At 32.6% G+C, this 9,397-nt stretch overlaps 1 protein-coding gene and 1 pseudogene across 1 annotated transcript; one reads left to right on the plus strand and one right to left on the minus strand.

Annotated features, from left to right (window-relative positions):
- Positions 1-4,675: 4,675 nt before the first annotated feature.
- On the plus strand, positions 4,676-6,370 carry LOC120195401 (annotated as a pseudogene).
- A 450-nt stretch (positions 6,371-6,820) lies between these two features.
- LOC120195437 lies at positions 6,821-8,949 on the minus strand. Its single transcript, XM_039197466.1, has 3 exons — positions 8,850-8,949; positions 8,727-8,736; positions 6,821-8,487 (listed from the first exon to the last, which is right to left on the minus strand). The coding sequence occupies exon 3, from the start codon at positions 8,469-8,471 to the stop codon at positions 7,425-7,427; it is 1,047 nt and encodes a 348-aa protein (XP_039053397.1). The 5' UTR covers positions 8,472-8,487; positions 8,727-8,736; positions 8,850-8,949; the 3' UTR covers positions 6,821-7,424.
- Between the last annotated feature and the right edge of the window lie 448 nt (positions 8,950-9,397).

Here is a 9,397-nt window from a genome sequence, read left to right on the forward strand (position 1 = left end):
TTTATTTTATTTTCAGTTTCGAAAAGAAATAAAATGAACAAAAAACTCTTTTCATGTAACCGAAACCCAAGAGAAAGAGTAAATTCGTACCTTAGTTGGGGGATTCGAACTGGGGGTCGTTTCGTCTTCGTTGGAGGTCGTCGAAGTGTAAGAAAGTCGATCAGTTAGGGTTTTTTTGGGCTTTTAGGTAGTTTTAGCCCTAGATCTAGGATTAGGGATCTAGATTCGAGCATTTAGGGGGTTTTGGGTAAGTTTTGGAGTTCCGACCATTGTGTGAGGTGGTCGGAATAGTGGTCGAATGGTGGTCGGGGGCGAAGAAGGGTGGGCGGCAGTAGGCCGACTGAAGAAAGAAAGAGAAAGAAAGAGAGAGTTCTTAATTTTTTTAAATCGTTTAAAATAAAAAAGGTTTAAGTTTTATATATAGAAGAAGTTAGGAGAAATTGTGTTTAAGTCCCCCTAACTTGAGCGTGCTTTTGCAAAATAGTCACATATAGGGGTCATTTTTGTAATTTATCCACTTTTATGCATGTTATATATTTTTAGGGTTATTCACATTTTAATCCGTGTAGGTTTAGCATGTTTTTACAGTTTGGTCATATGCAGTGACTGTTTAATTTTTTAAAAAAATGTTTTTAACTGATTTAGTAATTTACCTTTTCTTACTCGAATGCATGTGTTAGGCTAGAAAAAAGAATAATTAGGTAATAACCCCTATAGTTTCTGCATGTTTATATTTCGAACCAGAATCTATTTTTTATTTATTTAATTTGGCCATGCAATTTTAGTTATTTTAATTTAGTCTCCAGTTATATTTTTTTATTCTTTGCAATTTTAGCATTCAATATTAAACATGCTCATTTTAGTCACTTTTGTACTTTATTTTATTTTAATTTTGACATGATGGTTTGATTTTTTATATTTTAGTCCTATTTTCATTTTATTTTATTTTAATTTTTGCATGTTGCTTGCATGTTAGTTCATTTTAGTCCTTAATTAATTTTGCATGATACCCTCATAAGCATCTTTTGACTCGAATCAAAATAAATTGACTAAGGGTAATATTCGTTCATTTTAATGTTGTCGTGAAGTGACTGTCTTAACGTATAAGAAAGTTACTTTCGATAATTTTAATATAGAAGTCTATCCCATTTAATGACATGAATTAAATCGAATCCATTTTAAAATTTGGGGATTGGGAAAAAGACTATGTTCTTTTAATTAAATTAATCGAGAAAAAAACTATTAGATTGAATCTAAGGTCTCGTTTCAAGGTATTTAAATAATTGAACGTCCTTATTCTCATTAAATATTGGTAAAATAAATAATTAATTGTATTCGCTTGGGGTATGCTTTTTAATTGTTTTATTTTTGCATGTGTTTTTTCCATAGGATTTAAAAAATAATAACACTCGAATCGATATTGAGAATAATAATATCTTTTCATTTCAGTTGGAGTAATAAATAAATTCTTTAAGGCATGAGATGTCATTTATTCTCGATTGGAAATAATTTGATGTTACCGTTTTCTCTCGAATTAATATTGATTTTTAAGACGGAATAGTGATATATTTTCATTTCGATTAGAGCAATAAATGACTGCTTTAAGGTATGAGAGATTATTTATTCTCGATTGGAAATCATTAGATATTATCGTTTTCACTCGAATCAATATTGAATTTTAAGATGGAATAATGATATATCTTCATTTCGATTGGAGCAATAAATGATTGGTTTAAGGTATGAGAGGTCATTTATTCTCGATTGGAAATCATTAGATATTATCGTTTTCACTCGAATTGATATTGAATTTTAAGAAAATAGTGATATCTCTTCATTTCGATTGGAGTAATAAATGAATGCTTTAAGTCATGAGAGGTCATTTATTCTCGATCAGAAATAATTGGATATTATCATTTTCTCTCTTAGAATTATTTTGTATTGTTATTTTGAATTAATAATGAACTTTAGAATGAAATTTTTTAATATTTCTTTATTTCGATTGGAGTAAGAATCGATTGCTTTAAGGTATGAGATGTCGATTCTTCTCGATATAAAATAATTAAATATCATAATGTTTCGTCCAAAAATTCAAAGAATATTATTTTAATTGCAAAGACAACTAATTAATCGTCTAGGTGCCGATTTAGGGTGCTAATCATTCTCCACACGTAACTGACTCCCGAAGATAAATTTTGGTAACGCAGACCGTAAATTTGTTGTTTTAATTAAAATAAAAGCTTTTTAAATTGACAAATACTTTTTGTGTGCCCAATCACACCCTAATCAAATATTGATGACGACTCCTCGAACCATGTTTTATCGTTAACCGATCATCAAAAATTATTTCGAAACGGGACCCCATCCCCTTTTCGAAAAGCCGTTTCGACATACTCATTATACATGGACAAGATTCAGTTACATAATGTAAAATTATATGTATTAAAATGCATTAATAAAATATATTTTTTTAATTTTACTTTGATTTAAGATTGTTAGATCAATAAAAGTAAGAGGTTAATATTAACTTTTTTTAATGAATATTTTTTATTTTCTATTATTAATCTAAATCGTCTATTTTTACTTATACAACACTCCTAAATACATGTAAAATTGAAAATAAATTACTATGTATAATTAGATTCTATCCTTTTATATATATATATATATATGAACATTTGTGTATTAATCAAAAGAATGCCGTAAAAATCAGAACAATTTGTTGCCTCAAGCTGTTATATTTACATATTTACACACACACACACACACACACATATATATATATATATATATATATATATATATATATATATATATATATATATATATATATATATATATATATATATATAATATATATATATGAACATTTGTGTATTAAATCAAAAGAATGCCGTAAAAATCAGAACTATTTGTTTCCTCAAGCTGTTCACAAAAACATATTTACATATTTGTTGTTAAAAATCTGATTTGTTTTTTTCGTATTAGTATTATTTTTACAATTAAACATCTTTAAAGTGATGGATATATTTTTATGAAATCTCAAAGTTGACTCAAAATTGAAGGAAAGTGGGCCTGCAACAGAAAAGAACGTGACACCAAACAAAGGGCAGCCTTGCCTATATTTGTAGGGCAAAGAGGGAAAGTAGAATCCTTTCTCACATAAAAGTAAAGGTTACGTGCATGAGTAGCCCAATAATACTAGCATCAAATTGGAAGTTCTTTTTATTTTTTAATCATATCCATTAATTTAATACTATAATAATGCATGGGCCAGGATTAGTCTGAAATATGTCTATAACACCCTAAACTAGAAATATAAATGTTCCTATTATGTTCTATTTTCATGTTGCAGCAAAATCTAGATATGGGAGAACAAAAACTGCCTCTGCTCACGTTGTTTTAATTATTAAAAATATACAATTATTGCTGGTGCTGTAATGTTTTCTTTTTTGCTTATATTAAGATTGAATTTGAAATTTAATGTTAATATTAGATTAAAATAATACTTTTATCATTATATTATAAAAGTATCTTATTATTTTTAAAGTTTTATTATTACATCTTAATTTATAATAAAGTATAATCATAAATCATACTTTTTAGTTGTTTTCATTTGTTAATAATTTATTATTTTTTGCCCATATGTCACTTTCCCAATTAAATATAAACTCTGCACGTTACTAACTGTACAGTAGCCATGAAAACTCAGCAAGATTCTTTGATTAATTAGGCTAATCATACGTTTATTTTATGAAAGACATCGTCAATATTTTCAAATTTAAGTTTTAACCTAACCATAATCTGACAAGTTTAGAAATATTTTTTAGGGTAGATATGTATGTATTAATAATAAAAAATTTTCGTATAAATAAATACAAATAAAATTTTACAGTAGGCACTTCAAGTGAAATGAACAATTAACATTAAGAAATTCAAATTTTAAAGTGAACATGTGCTCACATTGACTTGTGCAAGTGCACTGATTATTGACCATTTGATTATTAATAAATATTGTTTTGTTTAGAATATTTTAATACTCTATACTTTTTTATAATATAAATTTATTGGATATTACTATAGTACGTAGATTCATGGAGAATTTTACTATTCCTAGTCGTGGAGGCACACAGACACAAAGACAAATCTTAACGTGCATGCCACGAGTTTTCAGTTGTGCCTAATTTTCAACCCACACTGTTTCTCCATCCATCCCGCTTGGACCACGTTTTGGATAGTTTTGAAATCTGATTTAGTGATCAAGTTTCGTCTCTAATGTGAGGATAACATTTTTAATTTAATTTGTTCCATTTATAAATATTGAATTCGAATTTTGACTCATGTTTAAGGAACTTAATACTAGATCAATTAATTGTTAATAAGAAGGGAAGTTTCTGAAACTGAAGATAGCAGTGTTTTGAAAACGAGACAAAGGCGGCCATTGACGAAACCATACAAAAAAACACATCAACCTCCCTTTCGAAACCTTGTCTCTGTCTCACTGTAGCTGTATTATTAAAACACACACATTGTCACATTGCACACTCATTTTGCTGTTCAAAAAAATTCCCATCCAACTGGCTTCTCGACACCACTTGGAAACTTCTTCCTTTTACATTTTTTTACATTATCATTAGCCAAACTTGTCTCTTCTGCAATTACTCAAATTCCATATCAAATGGCTCGGTTCATTAACGTTCTACTTGTGTTGTCGCTTTCTCTTAGTTTATTTTTGCTCCCTCAGACAGCATCAGTTTAACTAAGACAAAATTACTATACTAATACTTGTCCCAACGTAGAATCCATTGTTAGAAATGCCCTTACTCAGAAATTCAGACAAACTTTTTGTCACTGTCCCTGCAACTCTTCGTCTCTTCTTCCATGATTGATTTGTCCATGTTCTTTTAAGAACAGCCTCTCGAGGTTTTTTCTCCGTGTTGGAGTGAGTTATTGATGTTTAATCTTCGTGTTTTCTTGGTTTTTTTTTTTTTTTTTTTTTGCTTAACAGGGATGTGATGCTTCAGTAATCATTCAATACACAGGCGGCAATACTGCGGAGAAGGATCACCCCGATAACCTGTTATTAGCTGGAGATGGATTCGACACCGTGATAAAAGCTAAACAAGCTGTGGACGCGGTTCCTGGTTGCAGAAACAAGGTTTCTTGTGCTGATATATTGGCAATGGTAACTCGGGATGTTATTGCTCTGGTAATACTTTAAAGGGTAAATTATGTTTTAGTTACTCGATTATTCTTGTGATTCTGTTATGCTAATTCAATTACTTTCTTTTCAAAATTACACCTAACGTTATATTCTTATTTCATTTTGGTCACCTGCCGTTAGAAAATAAGTAGAACGGCTGACATGGTAATTTTTTTTTCTCAATGATGACGTTACATTAGCCTATAATAACACATCAACATCACCGTTAATTTTTTAAAGAATGACGACCAAAATATAACGTTAAGTATTATTTAAAAAAATAATTTAGTGATCAAAACTACACTACAAGAATAGGTAAGTGACTAAATGCATAGTTTACCCTACTTTAAAAATGAAATGAAACAATTCTTTGTAGGACAGGGCACTATGCCCCTTGTGAATGGATCTAATTTAAGTTGCATCTTATATTAGCTGGCATTAGTGTACAACGATTACATAAAAACAATAATGTTAACACTTTTCAATACTATTCCGATGTAATAAAAAAATATTTTGAATACTGGACATTAAAGTATATTTTGACTAGTTAACCAAAAGTTGGATATTATATATAACGAGCATAATATTTTATATTTTTGCTGAAGGGTTTTACTGAAGGGTCCTTGTTTTTATATTTTTGCAGGTGCAAACAGCGTCGGATTCTCTCATTGCAGCAAGTTTCAAACAAGATATACAATTTCAGCCGTCAAAATCCGGTGGACCCGACACTCAACCGGGCATATGTGACCCAATTGCAACAGATGTGTCCCAGGAATGTTGATCCCCGGATAGCCATCAACATGAACCCGAACACACCCAGGACATTCGACAATGTTTACTTCCAGAACTTGCAGCAAGGCAAGGGTCTGTTTACCTCCGACCAGGTTTTATTCACAGACCAGAGGTCTAAGCCTCTCGTAAACACATGGGCCACCAATTCAAATGCTTTTAACAACGCCTTTATCACTGCCATTACAAAGCTCGGGCGTGTAGGTGTTAAGACGGGGAGGAACGGGAACATCCGTACAAGGTGTGATGCTTTTAACTGAGAATGTTTCTCAGAGGTATAAACTGTTGGTAGACAATTTTTCAGGGTCTGGGACAAGTATTGTTTAGCTTCTGATGAGATTACTTGGTACTGTAATAAGTTAGATAATGGGTTTCCTTTACATTTTCATAAAAGGCGAGGAATAAATGTGGCAGGATGACAACAAAAAACTAACGTTGTTTGACCTAGCTTAGATTGGATGCCACTATCCGAACTTAAATACAAGATATAATCTTCCTAAAATGAATCGACCTCAAAGCATGGCGATTAACCTTAGTCATTCAAACTGAATCACTGATAGATAAACAATGCCTATAAGATGCATGCACTCATAGTGACTTTACATGGTAACTGATCTGAGTTATGGAAAAGTAAACAATACGGAAATCTACGAGTAGTGCTAGACATGTAAAGAACATGAATGAATAGTTGCCTATAGAAACATGCTCACCATAAGACTACCTAGTTTGAGATATCAAGTTAGAACCATTTGTTTCTTCCTTTATGGTTAATATAAAAACCATGTCCTCTATGGTTTCATCTATGACCCCAAGCAGGTGGATCTGACATGCCATAGAAGGGGCAAGCAGAAGAAAATAAGTGAAAAGCATTCAATCTCATGTAGGATATACAGCTCCTTTGAAACAAATGATTTTCAGACTACTGGTACGGTCCGATATAAGGGAGGAAACACATTTATATCCATGCAACACCAAAAATGTCACTACATAAATGAGTTTATTATTGCACGACTGTAAGTAAACAAACCGAAAATAATTGGTCATATCAGATGAAAAGCGTATAGTAGATGATTAAAGCTCAAATGACTAGATCAACAATAGCAGGCCCAAAAACTCAAAGATCGCCTTCATTATTAAAAAAATAAGTGTTCAATAAAGCAAACAGAAAACTATAGACATCAGAGTGAGATATTTGATAACCTGTTCGTGCTAGTAGATTCCTACAAAGTGTCGATATAGTTGCACGCCTCGTGGATCAATGCCTTGACCTTATATAATCTAATCAGATTGACCTGAAACCCTTGTAGCCTTTATAATTATTTACTTCATCTGTTATATAAAAATGGTACAACCAAGATCCAAGCTAGAATGGACTTCATAATTGAAATGTCGCAAAATTGCCCGAGACAGAACCTGATCCAATTCAAGTCATCGTTCACTCTTCTGAGGCAAGCAGGGAAATCTTCTCAAGTTGTGTTGGCCAGTCTACTCCAAGAATGAGGGGATTTAGCTCCATTGTGACTTGAATGTCTAACACCGATGTAGAAATGTGCCGACTTTGTTGTTTGGCAAATTTCACATGTTGCATCCCATTCAAAGAGGCAATGGACCAACTAAGACCTTGCTCGATAAGTTTTTCTCTAGATCTCGAACCAGCTAGTTCCAAGCATGGTGTTAACAATCTCTTCAAGAAGACATCAAGACTAATGTTCAACACATCAGCACAATCTACTGAGATGCTTAATCCCTCCAATTCCAACCTCTTTCTCAAAGAACTGCTATCAGGCAGTTCACCTCTGCAATAGCAAGTCTCAGGAGCAGATTCCAACCCGTTCCAAGGAACTCTCCGCATTCCTTTAGCATTAAAAGAGATGCCACGCGGGGCTCTAACGGGACTCCTACTCTGAATGCTTGGACTTCCTGAAGCTTGGTTAACCTCTTCTCCATCCTCCACAGAACCAGGCGGTCGGCTACTCAATGAAAGCAATTCAGTAGCACTCTGTTCATGAACTTTAGGAGGCGCATCTTCACAGACAGTACTATTGTTCTTCCCATGAGGCCCTAAAGGACTTGGGCGGTCCCTCAACTTGCGGTCTCGAAGATTTAGTGTCCGGACTTTAAGAAGGGATTGAGAAATGCCTTTGCACAGTGACTGAAGATTTCTTCTTGGAAATCTGGTTGCCAATTTAACACTTGAAGAGCTTTCCAATTTGTTCTCTTTTGCTGGAGGAGTCTTTGAGAGTGAAGCATTTCTAATAACTGATCTGAGGAGGTGATTATGAAGATGAACATTTTCTCGCCCTATTGTATCAATGCAGAGCCTATTGAACTCAGGTTTTTCGATCTTAAGACTTAAAAATCTGGAAAGCAGATCGCAGTATCTCTCCGCATTATTACGACCAATCTTCCTTTCGATTAGAGATTTCAACTCTAAAGTATCTACTCGAGAAAAATGCCGATCAGCTGGCATTTCAGTTTCCATATTCCAAGTTCCTCACGATCATCCAAAATCTAAGATTTCAACCAAAGATATCAACACCCAGATATAGAATAAACATAACACTCAATCAAAATCATCAAAAACCCTAATGTCATCTATTAACATAGCAAACCAACAGATTGATCAAATTCAAACAGTCTCAAATGAAATCACAACAGAGTTGTTAAATTAAAACAAGATGAACAAAACCCACATTAAAAACTACATAAAACAAATAAATGAACTTAATTTAACTAGTAAATCAATCAAAAACCCTAAATCCACGAAATTTAATGCACAAAAAATTCCAGCTTTATTCATAAAACCCAGATAAACAAAAACACTGAAATGGAAATAAAGCAAAGCTCACCTGGCCCCACGAACTATATAGCTGAATTCAGTTGAGGTCAACTGACTTCAATAAGAAAACAAATTGATCATTACTATTCCATTCGAAACTTGAGGGAGTACAGAGTAGAGAGATTAGCGCAAGAAGTAGCATGACCCTTTTTCTTGGGAAACTTCTTTTGAAGTCAACCGAGTCAAAGGAACACGTGCGACAACAATAAACTGGGTTCCTTTGTTTTGACTCATGATATTTAAAGGGCCTATTACTATGTTTATTAGATAGTTTCATTTGACAAAATATTAGAAATTCGAAAATATAAAAGATGAAAAAGATTTAAAATTAAAATATTTTTAAGGGTAAAGTATAGTAATGGTAACTGAACTTTTATGAAGCTTGCATTTAGGTCTCCCAACTTTTAAAACTTGTAATATAATCTTCCAACATTTAGTCCGTTTGCAATATGGTCCCCGACGTAACCGACCGTTTGATGCCGTTACACTGCCGTTCGTATGTTTGCAATATGGTCACTGAACTTTTTAGGCATTTGCTTTTAGGTCCCTTAACTTTTAAAACTTGCAAT

Source organism: Hibiscus syriacus, unplaced genomic scaffold, assembly GCF_006381635.1.
Source record: "Hibiscus syriacus cultivar Baekdansim isolate YM2019G1 unplaced genomic scaffold, ASM638163v2 tig00117012_pilon, whole genome shotgun sequence".
NCBI lineage: Eukaryota > Viridiplantae > Streptophyta > Magnoliopsida > Malvales > Malvaceae > Hibiscus > Hibiscus syriacus.

Coding starts and splice junctions, on each gene's coding strand:
- LOC120195437 (XM_039197466.1), bottom strand. CDS start 8,471: ATGGAAACTGAAATGCCAGCTGATCGGCATTTTTCTCGAGTAGATACT.